At 32.7% G+C, this 17,484-nt stretch overlaps 1 protein-coding gene across 1 annotated transcript; it reads left to right on the top strand.

The window, feature by feature from the left end:
• Nucleotides 1–6,063: 6,063 nt before the first annotated feature.
• On the top strand, nt 6,064–13,901 carry LOC132734276 (synaptosomal-associated protein 29-like). Its single transcript, XM_060720982.1, has 3 exons — nt 6,064–6,353; nt 8,161–8,548; nt 8,922–13,901. The coding sequence occupies exons 1-3, from the start codon at nt 6,132–6,134 to the stop codon at nt 9,083–9,085; spliced, it is 774 nt and encodes a 257-aa protein (XP_060576965.1). The 5' UTR covers nt 6,064–6,131; the 3' UTR covers nt 9,086–13,901.
• Nucleotides 13,902–17,484: the final 3,583 nt, after the last annotated feature.

Here is a 17,484-nt window from a genome sequence, read left to right on the forward strand (position 1 = left end):
TGGTTGTTTTAATAAAACAAAACAGGATTACAAAAGAAGCATAACAATTTCTAAATGTACATACACACAAGTTATTCAATAAAAATGCATAAGTTTTATTCGCATTAATGATTAAAAGTGTATAGTACGTACATGTATAGACATTGATACAACACTAGTAGCTTAATGCTGAAACGTAAAGTTTAATCTGGCGTCCCTACATTCAAAATGATATGCTTTTAGACATATAAACTACGGAATGCCGTTAGGGCCATTGCCTATGAATGTGTTGATCTGAAACGCGATAGTCGATAGTACGATGGTGAAAACGCGAAATCACGAAACTACGATGGTGAAAACGCGAAAGTACGATGATGAAACGCAAAAGTACGCGATAGTCGATAGTACGATGGTGAAAACACGAAATCACGAAACTACGATGGTGAAAACGCGATAGTACGATGATGAAAACGCGATAGTACGATGATGAAATCACGACAGTACGATGGTGAAAACGCGATAGTACGATGGTGAAAACGCGATAGTACGATGGTGAAAACGCGATAGTACGATGATGAAAACACGACAGTACGATGATGAAAACGCGAAATCACGAAACTACGATGGTGAAAACGCGACAGTACGATGGTGAAAACACGATAGTTTATCGCGCTTTCATTATCGTAGTATCGTACCGACGCGTTTTCATCATCGTACTTTCGTGTTTTCATCATCGTGCTTTCGCGTTTTCACCATCGTAGTTTCGTGATTTTGCGTTTTCACCATCGTACTATCGACTATCGCGTTTCAGATCAACACATTCATAGGCAATGGCCCTAACGGCATTCCGTATATACTTACTCGTATATGTATATATTCGGTAAATAAATATGTTTAAACTAAGTCGATTTTATCTGATTGTCACAAGGTGTTGCACTCAAGCTCAATATTCTACGGAGCATCTAAGGTGACATGTTCCACACTTTTTTCACAGGACTTAATTTGTTTTTCCGAAATATTATTTTCAAGATTTTTCGTGATGATTTTTCGGACATATTGTACAATGTCATAGATGTTGTCTGAGCTGATCTCTTATTTACAGTTGTAATTTCATAGCAAAATAATAGTCCCTATATTTTAATTTAACATTTAAATATTAAAAGAATCTTCTCAGCGTTCCATTGTGCTTGCTTAAAAGTATAAGTGAAATGTTTTCTTTTTACAGGCGCTTTGGCAAGAAGGAAGTCTCTATTAAAAGTTAAATTAAACAACACTAATTGTGATAATTGTATTATTATTTTGTATCCTTGTGAAACATCGCTAACTGTTGTGAAACATGTATTGGTTCAAATATATTTTTTTAACTAGAGTTAATGAACATACTTAATGACGTGACTTCGGTAGACTTCGCATACCCAAGTTCCGATCAAAGGGACACATTTTAACGGGAACAAAACTGCATGTTGATTTGTAAACAAGCACCATATAAAACCATAAATGAAAATCGTTATTGTAAACAGTAATTATATCATATAAATATCCCAGAGTAACTTTTTTTAAGTTGATATGTCTACAATGGTCTCATTTCCCATTAGTATTTCAAATACATGTATAGGTAAAACAATAAAAATGTATCATTTGGAATTTCTTGAAAAAGAAATGTTGCTAAAGCTCTAAGTGATTTAGAATGACCATTTATATGATAATAACAATATTCTGGTCTATAACACTTTATTATCTGCTATATGAATATACTTGCCACCAACCTCCGTCGTAGTTTGTTGTTATGTCTAATACTTAATACTATCAACGTAATTATTTATTGTATTACATACCTTCCTTTATAGATTAATTCACTTTCAGTATTTAAGAAGAATAATGATTTTACTTACGGTTTGTTATTCCAAATATGTTCATTATAAATCTCAATAAAATTAACAAGAATAGGCTGCCGAGATAACTATATTAACTTTATGAATGCGTGAATTATGAACATATGTTCATAGAAATAAGAATTTATCACAAAAAATCAATAATCTCGGTATGAGAAGTAATTTTCCGTTTTAATTTTCCGTTTAAACACATATGTTTATGATTACTGAATTTTACTCAGCTCAGCTTAGATCAGTTAAGTTTAGTTTAGTTTAGTTTACGGTAGGGTAGGGTAGGACATCACTAATGGGCGCTATAAGGAACTGTGCAATTGACAACATATGACAGTGATATGCCTTAAATGTCACATGTATGCAAAATTTAAACAACATTTACTGTTTGGTTTATGAGTTATGGACATTTTTCTGAACTTAAACTTTTAAAACAGTTGACAGTAATTCTAGCCTATTTGAATACTCGTTCAAAGCAGAGGTAATGCATTAGGGGTATACTACCTTAAATTAAGTTAGTTATGTTATTTCAGTAAAGTTAAGTTTAGTCAAGTCAAGTTCAAGTTAAGTTTAGTTTAAGTCAACTTTACATTAAATCAAGTTTAGGTTTAGTATAGGTTAGGTTAAGTTTAGATTATGTTAAGTTAAGTAAAATCATGCTATGTTAACTTAGTTTAGTAAAGTAAAATAAATTAAAGTAAAGTATTAAAGTGCAGTTAGTAATTAAAGTAATAAGTAAGTAATGGTTTATCATCATGACATGTGCATTTACATATTTTCATATATACATATCATATAATTAAACATAAAAATAGACACCTGACCCGATGGAACCATATGTCCCCATGGCAAATGATATTCATAATAACAAGTTTTCACAAAATAATCTTTTCAGCTCGTATAATAATAAGGCGGTTTTAATCCATAATTTGAATAAAATAGAGCCTATAAATAAAGACCAACACGGCAAAATTAAAATTGTTGTAGGCTCGGTTTAATTGAGCCTGTTCATAGACGGTAGTGGTAATTGCAAGCTACCGTCCACGCAGCCTAGCATCGCCCAGTCTCCACTTTTCACGATTATATGCCATACCTGAACTGATGTATGGTCAATTTCACAAAATATTCTTTAAAATTTAGTTTGTATAATCTGTATTTCCTTACTTCCGGCACTGTGTGAATGTCACGCGACCATTTTAAACTGTAATAATTCCGTATTTTGTTACTCGCTTCGGATAGGTTCACAACCGTTCTGTTACTGGAAAGATCGACTATGCCAAAAGTGTCAAATATTTTTGACGCCACTTGACCAATTATGTCTGCACTTACAACAGTTGTTTATATAAGTGACTGTCAATCATATTCAAAATCGTATTTAAAATTGTAGACTAGGTATCACCATAGAGCGTTAGTACTGCACATATAACAAATATCAGATAGCTTGATGTCGCACATTGTCAATTGTTTAGAACATTTTTTTTTGTTTTTAGGTTGTGTATTGTATTCAACTCGTTCAAATTTAAATTTAGTATTGAACCTACTGCACTCATTCAATGTTCTATATTTATTATACCTAGTACCTTTCGGAATGAAACAAGCCAGTGTTGACTTGTACAGTCTTCCAACACAGCTCTCTATACAGGCTTCTGTCTTTGTCTGGTTCAATGGCATCACAGGCACACAAATGAATAACGTATAGTTTTCATCGTTTGCAGCATTTTGACAAATATTTGTTTAAATAAAGAAAATATTTGTGTTTCGTAAGTCAATTGCTTTAAATGTGTGCGTACATTGTACATTGGTATGTATCTGATTTCTATTAAACTTAAATATTAATGCAATAAATTCAGGTCTATTTTATCGTTTCCGAAAATATATTTTTACATACATTTTTTGTAATTCAGTATATGGGGAATACATGAATTAATCAAAGAATCTAACTCATAGAAAACAAACAGTGCTATGGGAAAAAAGGGAAAATATAAAAAAGCGGTACAAACGTCTCCCAAAAAAGATGCGGTTAACAATGGTAGAAATGTGAAAAACAGCATTATTTTGAAAACCTCTGTGTTATGAGATAGCCCATTGTTATACTCCAATTTACTTCGTAAATGTGTTTTAAAGAATATGTTTGAAGTATGGTTATAAGGTTATATAACATTAACTTACGAAACCTGAGAGACAGCCCAACCTGCAACATCAACGTGCGACCTCACTAACAATTGCAAGCTTTACATCAAAACGTAATTATAACAAATTGCAAAAATAGCAAGTACTGATAAGTGACAAAATTCCTCGTGCAATATACAGAAATCGCAGTGCAATATACAACAATCACGCTTGAAAGATTTTATAAATGTTCCTAAAGTGTGCCAAAAAAAGGCAATCTGTAATTACGACCATATTTTAGAAATCGTATTTTAAAATGTGTCGGGGTGAGCAAAAGAACAACGTGTTTCTACATATCTTGAGATTATCCATATTTCTAGTTGAGTCGCTGTAAAGGCCCATTATCCCCAGTAATGTTTATATTTTTTTTTTCAATCGTGTCCTGTTTGAATTTCCAAAAATGTTTAATTATGGGAAACTTGCTGCAACATCTGTCTTTTGGTAATTAGTTATACTGATTAAGTATTTTGTATGTAAGTTAAAATACTTCTTTGTTTACTTTTGCTACTTTTATTACTGACGCTTGGGGGTCAGATCCTGCCCGCCCCCAACGTGATACGCCCCTGTAAACACTCTATCAAAACTAATTTAATATTTAAACACGAATGGGACATCTATTACAACGATAAAAATGTTTTTCAAACACTTTTTACATATATGAAAAAAATTGAGACTTGATGGTATACGGTATTTTTTTCATATATGTAAACTGACAAAGACATGGTTTCTCAATTGTGTGCTTAATCCACAAACATTTATAAAGCAAGTTTGATTTTATTAGCGTTATATATTGACTCGCTATTGGTCAGCTAGTATTAGCCACTTGCTGATAAGCCCCGCCTAAATGCACCTGACATCACCTCTCTGGTAAATAGATTTAGAAACAGAACGGCTGTGTTGTTTAATCTCTCTACCCATGCTTGTCCAGTAACTATGATATAGCAGACATTACAATTATAGTATCAAAAAGTGAACAATAAACATGGTCATACATGTATAATGTAAAACTATATTTTATACTTTTATTTGTTGAAGAACTACAAGACACTAGTCAAACAAGAATAAAAACTATGAGCTTTATATAATTTGGCATTATTCTGCAGTGAATAAGAAGAATAACTACCTTTAAAACAATAAAAACAAGGAGAACAATTTTCGAATTCAAAGTTTGAACAAGAACAATCAGTGTTAGTGTGTCATTGCAACAATTTGCAACCTCTCCACTGGCAGAGTCTATGGACACATTCTCCTCAGCCCCCCTCCCCCACCCCTCCCTTCCTCTATTCCAGAGACTTTAACCCTAAAGCTGTCAGGTTGGTCTCAGCATTGATATGAAAGAGGTCGTCTGGAGATTTTAGATTTTGATTTAGATTTTATTCAATACTGTCATGGTTCATAAGAACATGTGGCATAAAATACAAAATTGTGAACATGTAACAACCGGAACACAGAAAAATATACATAAAAATATACATAAAACAGGACAGGTACGTATATTAACGTTAATATACGTACCTGAACAGGACTATGAGTGACAAATTATATTGTTCCCATAAAATAAATACGATATGACTAGATTCTCAATAATAACCGGAATTTATGCTTCATTAACAAAATTTCTAGGAGAATAATGATACAACATTATACTTATTATTTGCATGTTGTAATTACATATATTTCTTTAAAAAATAAAGCAAGGTTTTTTTTAGATATGACTTGTTTTTACTATCATAAGATCTTCAAATTTCAATGCATTAGGATACCTTAAAAAGTTAACAAAATGTGAACAATAAAAGCAGTTGGTTTGACTCTCATAAAGTACATATACGTAGATTTCTTTCTATATTTAGGAATCTACCTTTCTCAATTGGCATTTTATGATTCATACATCTAAACTTTAACAAGACTGAAGACAGTTGCCAAGGAAGTGTGTTAAAACAAACTGATTTTTTAAACATTTGCAGTAGTGATTGCGTTTACTTTATGGTAGTTATTTTCCTTTGAGTCAGTATCTACTCTTCATTATTGAAATCCAATAAATATGTAAACAAGGAAGTAATAGATTTCGAAACAACACGGTGTTATTCTGTATCAGTAGCCATGTCTAATCCTTTTCACACAAATTCTAACCCATTTGATGAAGACGATGATGATAACTATAGAAAGAAAAATAATCCGAAGAGAAGTGAGCTCTCTCACGAAGAACAAATTCAAAGAATGATGATGGAAATCGATGATTCCGAATATCGGCAGTTAGAAAGTACGAAACGAGCTCTTGCCAGTATCGATGATTCAGAGAGGACTGGCATCGCTACTGCTGAGGTTTACACATTTATTTATGTATTTATTTATTTGTTTGTTTATTAAGCCACATAGTGTTTTATGGTAATGCATTTTGACATAGATTGTCCACATAATTTACGAAATAATTACCAGAACGATAAGGAAAATATAAAATTTACCTGAAATTTAAATGAGTTTAAGAATAAGATAGGTCTGTACTAATAGTATTAATTTGTAAAGTGACATTTTTTATAATGTGACACTTGATGATTTTCTAATTAAATTTTGATGTGTATTGTTTTCACTTGTTTATGTCATGCCAAAATTTACTATGAGTCATTGGAAAATTTACTATGAGTCATTGGTAAAAATACATACAAAAGATAAGATAAGATAATCTTTATTTATAGTCGGTTACATAAAACATATAAACATTAGCTATTTAAGCTATTTTCCGACATAACAGACTATCCTTTAACAATACAAACAAACAATCTGTATAAAAGGAAATATATAAAAGTATTAAGAAGATCAATGTACATTTATGAAAGACTCTGTAAAACAAATAAGATTTATAAGCACATATAAATATGGGTAAGATAGTATAATCTATTAAATGATTAAAAGCAAATATAACACTACAATCAGACATCACATAAAATTACACCATACAAGAATTCTATTTATGTACACAACCCTACAATCAGAAATAGAATTTTTTTAAAAATTTAAATTTTAAATGATTCAATTTTATTTCATTTTGATATAGTTGACCTAAAGTCCAGCATGGTGCTTGAGCATATATCGGTAGCAGCATCTGATATATACTCAATCATGAAAATATGGGTGTAACTAAAACATGTACAAGCATCATAATAAAATTTGAAATGTTTGTGTAACATTTGCTATCTGAGCTGGCCTAGATATATTCATGGTCTAGGTTACAAAGGACTATATCATATATGTAAAGTTAAACCTTTATAGGAATACCTCTCAATGACTAACACTAGTAACAGGAGTGAAACAGTCATTCGGAACCGTGATACAGAGCTGATGATTCTATTCTCCATTGATCATGCCCGTATTTTGATTGCGTCACCATTTTTGCAAAAATAGCCCCTTTCTGAAACTGAACTTTTCCTAAGCATACATTTTAATAAATTTCTGTAATTAAAATATTTTACTCAAGGATGAGCATAGTATATCTTTAAAGTCAAATAACAAAATGATAATTGTATGTGTAGAATAAGGTTTCAGACCTTCAAAATAAAAAATAATCCCAGGAGTTTCCTGGGGCTTTGCCCACTAGTCCCCCACCAGGGTGCTTGTCTTGACCTGATTTTTAGCTATTTTTGATAGTGCTTAAGCACTTTTTCACAGGTCACTCTTCCATTACCTATTTGCTAAATATGACTACAGAATTTATAATTTTACTATGGATTTTTTACCTATATATTATGCTCTATGATAAGAATTGAAATTTCTTGTGCAATTAGAAAGTCACACAAAGTTGGCTAAATGCAATTTACAACCAGAGTACTTTGTTATTGAATACTTGCTCTTCTAATCCAATTAATACCTTTGTATCATACTTGAACTCCGATATTTTAGCTTACCTGATAATGGTTAATTGGTTCTAATGCTCCCTGTCCATGCTTGACATGCAATTTTAAATACAATGTCAACCCTTTTTGACAGTTGATGTTAAGTCATATGTACATGTAAGTGAATGGTAAATGTTTGTATTTCATTCCGGAGATGGAAGTTTGTTATTCATAAATTTGTGTTGATCATCAAGATGATAATTGCCTTGTTCTTACATGTATTCTAATTTCACTTTTTTCAGGAATTACTTCATCAACGAGAACAGCTTGTCAATATTGAGAAGAAGACGGACATAATTAATCAAGATCTCAAAACATCTCAGAAACACTTAACAAACATTAAAAGTATTTTTGGTGGTATAAAAAATTGGTGGAATGGCGATAAAGATAAGGACTCTCAACCAAGACAGTCTGTGCCAGGAACCAGTAAATTACAAAGTACATTAGATAGTCAGTCTGCATCCCGACCTCCTCCAGGCCAGAGGTATAAAACAGATGATGGAAAAGGATTTTACGAGGATGATTTAGATGACGAGTTTATGAAAGGTTCCAGAAATCCTCAGGGAAAAACTCAGTATTTTAAACCTGTCACTAACAGTAGAAAAGAAGAATTGTTAAATGATAATTTAGGTATGACTTTACTTTATGTAGGATATTCGATAAGTCTAAATTTTATAAATTAAGAATTGAAAGATTGAATTAAAAAGTTTATGCACTGACAAAAGAAGTTTACAGATCTTGAGGTTTAGTTCCTCCTCAGTAAATTGTTTGGATCCTGCATTTTGCCCTTCAAAAAAAAAATGAAATAAGGAATTATGTCTTCATATGTCTTGAAACATGTCAATTCAGTTTGTTTTGTTTTTTTCACACATTTCATGTTAAACATGACATAATGAGGCAAATATCAATACAAATACACAGTGAGATATGCAAATTGATAGCACATATTCAAAATGATAAGTTCTTTATCACTCGTTATCACTTTATTACAATTCATTTTCAGACTTGATGTCAGAGGGAATGGAACGTCTTAAAGGTCTTGCACAGGGTCTTGGTGATGAAATAGAAACACAGAACACCATGTTAGACAGAATAAATACTAAGACTGATAGGGCAGATATAAAACTGACAGATCAAAACAGGCAAATGAGGGGAATTCTGAAATGATGCCCTGGTCAGGAAAAATGGAATTTAAGCATTTTGATGAATTGTATAAATTTAGCCAAAGTCTTGAATACAAAGGTTCAAGAATGACAGTGTTTGATGCATGATATTGATGAGTACATGATGTGTACTTGTAAATAAACCAAAACAAAATCTTGTTTAAAAGGGATACATTTATACAGTGCTTTTTTTTTTTATGAAATTCTTTCATTTTCTGCTAAATATTAGATTACATGGAGTGCTTTGTGAAGTGATACATGTAACTTACATGTAGTTGTATACTGGTGCCTCATATTTCCGTGGTACCCATATTTCCAAGGTATTGGGTAGAAGCAGTCTCAAGTGCCTCATAAACTTCATACACCTGTCAGGAGTTTTACTTTCACTTTCTTATTGTATTCTTTTATTGAAATGTAACATATACAACTGTGAAAACTTATTATTTTATTCACATTAAAAAAAGAAGTAAAATGTTTCACCATTTTGCTTTTTGTTTTTATATCTCTAAAGACAAATTGAAAAAGTAAAGATTACTATTAGTTTTGCTTTTAAAACTGTAAAAAATGTAATTGCCTTGGAAATATGAGAACACAACTTTACAAACTGGGCAGCGAATGGGCGTAAATTGCCATGTTGTGTGCATAATTGCTTACATGCAAACATTAAAAGGAATAAACTATGATGTAACTGACATGTCTTTCCTACATTTTTCAACATATTTTCCAGAATTTTATTCTTCTAACATTTGTTGTTTGTGTTAAACAGTTAAGTACCATGGAAATATGAGGCACCGGTCAGTATACTAAGTATCCCAAAAACATATGACTGTATTTGCACCTATACAAGATGTGTTCTATTCCATAAGTCATTAAAACTCCCTTCTAATTATAAGGTTATTACATTTAAGTCCAAAGGAAAAATAAGAAAATGGAAACATTATCATATTGTTATTATTAAGGACTGACTTTCAAGCTATCTGTCTTATGGGGGAGTAAAAGTGCTTTTTTCACAGATTTAATGTTATCAGAAATTCTTATTTCTTTATAAATTTTTTTTACACACATTTAACCCTTAACCTACTGAATTTGTGTAATGGATTTGCCCTACTTTGAGTTTGGAACAGTTCATTTGAAGTTTTAAGGGATAACAGTATCAAAATACAAAAACTGAGCTACATACTGCCGGCCTAACACAATAGATGCTTTTCACATAGCAATTATTACCTCCCCTGACTGCCATTTTTGGGGTCATTTCCAATATATCATATATATGTTTAAGATACATGTAAGATAAAAAAAATCTCATAATTCTATCATCTTCATGAAAACTGATAAAAATCTTTTACATATTGTTGCCAGATCTATAATAATATGCTGCATAATTATCTGTAATATAGTTTGACAATTCATGCAAATGAGCTGATTATATTAATTTTTAGCTCGACTTTTCTATGAAAAGGGGAGCTATCCTACTCGCCCCGGCGTTGGCGTCGGCGTTGGCGTCACACCTTGGTTAAGTTTTTCGTACCACCCCACTTTATTTCAGAAGTATTACAAGTATGGCTTTGAAACTTACCATACTTGTTCACCATCATAACCTCCATCTACAGACAAGAGTACATAACTCTGTCAAGGTTTTTGACAGAATTATGGCCCTTTTTTGACTTAGAAAGTGTATTGAGCTTGGTTAAGTTTTTTGTACCACCTCACTTTATTTCAAAACCATTGGAGGTATTGCTTTGAAACTGACCATACTTGTTTACCATCACGACCTTCATCAACAGACAAGAGGACATAACTCTGTCAAGGTTTTTGACAGAATTATGCCCCTTTTTGACTTAGAAAATACATTGAATATGGGTAAAATCCACTTATTGCCTTAACCCTTTGAGATATTGCTTTGAAACTTTTAATGCTATTTCACATCATTACCCCCATCTGTACGCAAGAGAAGGTAACTCTGTCAAGGATTTGTTTTAAAAATTAAGGCCTTTTATCGACTTACAATCTTGGTTAAGTTTTTAGTACCAGTCCACTTTTTGACTGAACTGTTTGAGATATTAATTTGAAAGTTGGAATACTTGTTTACAATCATGATTCCCAAACATGTCCAGGAGAAGGTAATTCTGTCAAAGATTTTATTTGAATTATGGCCCTTAACTGTCAATGTTTTGTATTATAGGCAAGCACTAAAAAACTTAAAAAATCTAAAAAAATTCATTCCTATAAATTTATTTAAGGCTCAACTCAGTTTTTTTTTCTTTCTTACCAGCCCTCTTTTGACTTAAACATTTCAAACTTTGCTGCAGTGTTCAAGGGTATCACACAATTCAGTAAAATAATTCTTCACTAAATATCTTAATGCTCATGGCCATTGTTCACTTTAAAAATACAGAGATTCTTGTATTGCCTTTTACTGCAAAAACTTTTTTTATTGGCAAGCAATAAAAAAGTCGAGCGCGCTGTCTTACGGACAGCTCTTGTTTCTCATATCTTGTCACCTATACATTGTATTATATACCCGGTATAGAATATTGACCCAAAAAATGGCTGCCACTTTTTGCAAAGGAGGTAAATATTGTTAAAATTGGAAACTATCTATACCTGTGGCTATGCTCAATAACTTTTGGTTCATTCATGTATAGAGATGATTTTGTCATTTTTCTAGATTTTCTGGTTTCAGTGAACTTACTTTTGATGTATTGTCTTAATTACTTACATTTAACTTGTTGAGGAAATTATATAAATCTGTATACTTGCTTTCTTATACTCATTTAAAATAAGGCTTTATAGAATGATTACTTTTTGAGATTTTAAGATCCTATAATAATGTTTAGAAAGAAAAACATTTTGGCACGATAGTTTTTATAATACCAAATATGCATCACAGTTTTAATGTGACAAGTAATAGGTATTTTTTAATACAAATGTATTACATACATTTGATATTAAATGGCTGATATAGAGGTGATTTTTGCCATTTTTCTACATTTTCCTGCTTCAATAATCATACTTTTAATATAATTTTTTAATCAGAGAAAATACTTCCCTTAAGGCTTCTGTTAGCACACAAAGCCTTATGCATTGAAAGAAATGAATTTTACTTATATTTTGTTATACATGTATGTAATAACAAATTACATTATTGTTCACGGATATACATGTATGTATTGATTAATTATAATAATGAATATCTTTCAATGATTTCCTGTGTCAAAATCACATGTACGGACAGGAAAACACTTGAATTTATCTTCTCGATCAGTAATTTACTTTGTATTGTTAATAATTTGATATAAAATTATTTACAATTTTCTGAATTTATCACTTCTAAAAGTTGAATTTGATTAAATCCATAATTAATTGAAGAGGCCATTGTCATGAACATATTCAAATATTATTATTCCAGGAATTCTTTTAAAGTGTTCACAAATGTAATTCGTTTAAAATAGGATGTTATTGCTAATTTTACATTTTAACCTGCCAAACTTTTGTAAATTGACTTGTCCATTTTACATCTGGAAACAGTTTGTTATTGATTTTTGAGATATCATAATGACAATTTTAAAGTTGGTTGACCGGCAGTCTTGAACCAGGTCATACCACGTAGATACCTGATGCTGTACTAATAAGACTTTTATTATAGTCTCCACCTTCCCAAGGGTTTTTATCTATCAGAAAGGAAAATTTCAAAATATTTATTCACTAACTTGCAGAACAGTGCAAGACCGTGATTAGACTTTACAGATGTGCTGCCCGCTAATCTTGGTCTTCACTGGTTGCGCACAGGGTAGAATCAGTTGCTACCAGCAGGTCAATAGATAACTCAACCAGAGTGAAATGGTAAATGAGAGAGCTTAAATTGTACAGCTTGTTGAACAAAATAAGAAGTTGATGTTGTTGTTTGATATTATACATTTGTATACAAGTCCCAAATTGTTTTGAAAATTATTGTAGTGTGTTATGATCAAATGTGCTATCTTTGTTTAATGCATTCCTTAAAGTTAACAATAAATTTAAACCTGGTAAGCTGTTTCAAATGTGTTTGTGTGCAATATTTTGGGCACTTTATATAATGTTAATTCGTATGAAGGGGACATTATGACCTGACCTTCCTACATATTTTAAGATATCAATTTAATTTTTTTTTCTTATGATAAGGCAATTCAGGGTGATTTAATATCTGAAGTTTTAAATTATTTTGTAAATTATTTTGAGACCACACTTATTCAATGTAGTCAGTAAAGTCTCTGGCAAATGTGCTATAAACATACAATTACGCCTCTGACGGCAAAAAGATTAAGGAATTTCCTCACACAAAATATTCATAGAAATTTACAGCTATTGAGTACTGTTCAGACAGGCCTGGCTAATTTCAGCTGGTACATGGTAGATTTTTTTGAATATTTTGGCCACAAAGATTTAATTGCAAATGTAGTGTGTAACTTAAGTTAAATAATTAAAATGACATGATTTACATATATATCACCTCTAATTATTGATAAAATTTCATTATAAAATATCAGTATATCTTCAACAGGTTCTATAGTAGGAAATTTGAGATATTGCATATTGTCTTGCTTCTCAATTACATGTAATCTGTAAATTTCTGTGTTGTTTTTTCCTTTGTTCTTCACTGTTGTTTTTCAAGAGTTATCACTATTAAAGATTTGCTGTACATAATTAATAGTCCATGTTTTGTTTCGTTTTGTTTTATGATTGATATTCTCATAATTAATGCTTTTTTGTCATGCACTAAGTCATACTTGTTGTCCATTTGTTGTAAAATATTAAATGGAATAAAAATATATATATAGAAATATTTGAATCCCTACATTGATTTGCTTTTGCATTGTCATGACATTTCGATACTAAATTCATAAAATGAACTTGCTGTATTGCCCATTATGAGACAGAGATAGGCAAGTCATAACTGCCAGCAAATGCCAGCAAAAGCATGGAATTTCTAGTTGTATAGACAGGGCATTATGTGGTATAGACAAGTCATTACTGGAGGTATAGGAATAGGAAATACATTACTGGTGGTATAAGTAAGTCATTACTGGTGGTATAAGCAAGCCATTACTGGTGGTAAAAGCAATTCATTAATTGTGATATTTACAAGGCATTACTGGTTTTATAAGCAATGCATTACTGGTGGTATAAGAGAGTCATTACTGATGGTATAGGCAAGTCATTACTGGTGGGTATAAGCAATTCATTGGATTGTGATATGACAAGGCCATAACTGGTTTTATAAGCATTACTTGTGATAAAGATAAGGAAATTACTGGGTGGTATGAGCAATGCTTTACTGGTGGAACAAACAAGTCATTTACTTGTGGTATAGGCAAGACATTACTGGTGATATAGACAAGGCATTACTGGTGGTATAAGCAAGTCATTACTGGTGGTATAGGCAAGTCATTATTGGTGGTATAGGCAAGTCATTACTGGTGGTATAGGCAAGTCATTACTGATGGTATAGGCAAGTCATTACTGGTGGTACAGGCAAGTCATTACTGGTGGTATAAGCAAGACATTACTGGTGGTATAGACAAGTCATTACTGATGGTATAGACAAGTCATTACTTGTGGTATAAGCAAGTCATTACTGGTGATATAGACAAAGCATTACTGGTGGTATAAGCAAGTCATTACTGGTGATATAGGCAAGTTATTACTGTTGGTATAGGCAAGTCATTACTTGTGGTATAGGCAATACATTACTGGTGATATAGACAAAGCATTACTGGTGGTATAAGCAAGTCATTACTGGTGGTATAGGCAAGTTATTACTGGTGGTATAGGCAAGTCATTACTTGAAGTATAAGCAAGTCATTACTAGTGGTATAGGCAAGTCATTATTGGTGGTATAGGCAAGTTATTACTGGTGGTATAGACAAGTCATTACTGGTGGTATAGGCAAGTCATTACTGATGGTATAGACAAGACATTACTGGTGGTATAGACAAGTCATTACTGTGTGGTACAGGCAAGTCATTACTGGTGGTATAAGCAAGACATTACTGGTGGTATAGGCAAGTCATTACTGGTGGTATAGACAAATCATTACTAAATGGTATAGGCAAGTAATTACTGGTGGTAAAAGCAAGTCATTACTGGTGGTATAGGCAAGTCATTACTGATGGTATAGGCAAGTCATTACTGATGGTATAGACAAGTCATTACTGGTGGTATAGACAAGTCATTACTGGGTGGTATAAGCAAGTCATTACTGGTGGTATAGGAAATACATTACTAGTGGTATAAGTGAGACAATGAATTGCTTGTGATAAAGAAAAGGCATTACTGGTGGTACAAGCAAGGCATTGCTGGTGGTGTGTCATTACTGGTGGTGAAGGCAAGTCATAACTGGTGGTATAGACAAGTCATTACTGGTGGTGAAGGCAAGTCATTACTGGTGGTATAGACAAGGCATTACTGGTGGTATAGGCAAATCATTACTGGTGGTATAGACAAGACATTACTGGTGGTATAGGCAAGTCATTACTGGTCGTATAGACAAGTCATTACTGGTGGTATAGGCAAGTTATTACTGGTGGTATAAGAAAGTCATTACTTGTGGTATAGACAAGTCATTACTGGTGGTATTAGCAAGCCATTAATGATGGTAAAAGCAATTCATTGATTGTGATATTGACAAGGCATTACTGGTTTTATAAGCAATGCATTACTGGTGGTATAAGAGAGTCATTACTGGTGGTATAGGCAAGTCATTACTGTTGGTATAGACAAGTCATTACTGGTGGTATAGACAAGACTGTACTGGTGATATAGACAAGGCATTACAGTATAAGCAAGTCATTACTGGTGGTAAAGGCAAGTCATTACTTGTGGTATAAGCACGTCATTACGGGTGGTATGGACAAGTCATTACTGGTGGTATAGACAAGTCATTACTGGTGGTATAGGCAAGTCATTACTGGTGGTATAGACAAGTCATTACTAGTGGTATGGGCAAGTCATTACTGGTGCTATAAGGCAAGTCATTACTGATGGTATAGACAAGTCATTACTGGTGGTATAGGCAAGACATTACTGGTGGTATAGACAAGTCATTACTAGTGGTATGGGCAAGTCATTACTGGTGGTATAAGCAAGTCATTACTGGTGGTATCAGCAAATCATTACTTGTGGTATAGACAAGTCATTACTGGTGGTATAGACAAGTCATTACTGGTGGTATAAGCAAGTCATTACTGGTGGTAAAGGCACGTCATTACGGGTGGTATGGACAAGTCATTACTGGTGGTATAGGAAATACATTACTGGTGGTATAAGTAAGACATTACTGGTGGTATAAGCAAGTCATTACTGGTGGTAAAGGCACGTCATTACGGGTGGTATGGACAAGTCATTACTGGTGGTATAGGAAATACATTACTGGTGGTATAAGTAAGACATTACTGGTGGTATAAGCAAGCCATTACTGGTGGTAAAAAGCAATTCATTAATTGGGATAAAGACAAGGTGTTACTGGTGGTATAAGCAATGCATTACTGGTGGTATAAGCAAGTCATAACTAGTGGTATAGGCAAGACATTACTGATGGTATAGACAAGTCATTCCTAGTGATGTGGGCAAGTCATTACTGGTGGTATAAGCAAGTCATTACTTGGTGGTATCAGCAATCATTACTGGTGGTAAAGGCAAGTCATTACTGGTGGTATACACAGTCATTACTGGTGGTATAGACAAGTCATTACTGGTATGGTATTATAGGAAATAAAGTCATTACTGGTGGTATAGACAAGTCATTACTGGTGGTATAGGCAAGTCATTACTGGTGGTATAGGCAAGTCATTACTGGTGGTATAGGCAAGTAATTACTGGTGGTAAAAGCAAGTCATTACTGGTGGTATGGACAAGTCATTACTGGTGGTATAGGCAAGTCATTACTGGTGGTATAGGCAAGTTATTACTGGTGGTATAAGCACGTCATTACTGGTGGTATGGACAAGTCATTACTGGTGGTATAGACAAGTCATTACTGGTGGTAAAGGCAATTCATTATTGATGGTATAGACAAGTCATTACTGTTGGTATTGACAGGTTATTACTGGTGGTAAAGGACATACCTTACTGGTTGTATAAGTAAGACATTACTGGTGGTATAAGCAAGACATTACTGGTGGTAGAAGCAATACATTATTCGTGATATAGACAAAGCATTACTAGTGGATAAAGCAAGGCATTTCTGGTGGTATAAGCAATGCATTACTTGTGGTATAGACAAATTATTGCTCTAGGTATAGGCAAGACATTACTGGTGGTGTAGGCAAGTCATTTCTGGTGGTATAAGAAAGACATTACTCTTGGTATCAACAAGACAATACCCATCAGTATAAGCAAGTCATAATTTTTGGTATAGACAAGTCA

Source organism: Ruditapes philippinarum, unplaced genomic scaffold, assembly GCF_026571515.1.
Source record: "Ruditapes philippinarum isolate M1 unplaced genomic scaffold, ASM2657151v2 ctg6226_1_1_1_1, whole genome shotgun sequence".
NCBI classification, from domain to species: domain Eukaryota; kingdom Metazoa; phylum Mollusca; class Bivalvia; order Venerida; family Veneridae; genus Ruditapes; species Ruditapes philippinarum.

Coding starts and splice junctions, on each gene's coding strand:
- LOC132734276 (XM_060720982.1), top strand. CDS start 6,132: ATGTCTAATCCTTTTCACACAAATTCTAACCCATTTGATGAAGACGAT. Junction 6,354..8,160: donor CTGGCATCGCTACTGCTGAG/GTTTACACATTT, acceptor CACTTTTTTCAG/GAATTACTTCATCAACGAGA. Junction 8,549..8,921: donor ATTGTTAAATGATAATTTAG/GTATGACTTTAC, acceptor ATTCATTTTCAG/ACTTGATGTCAGAGGGAATG.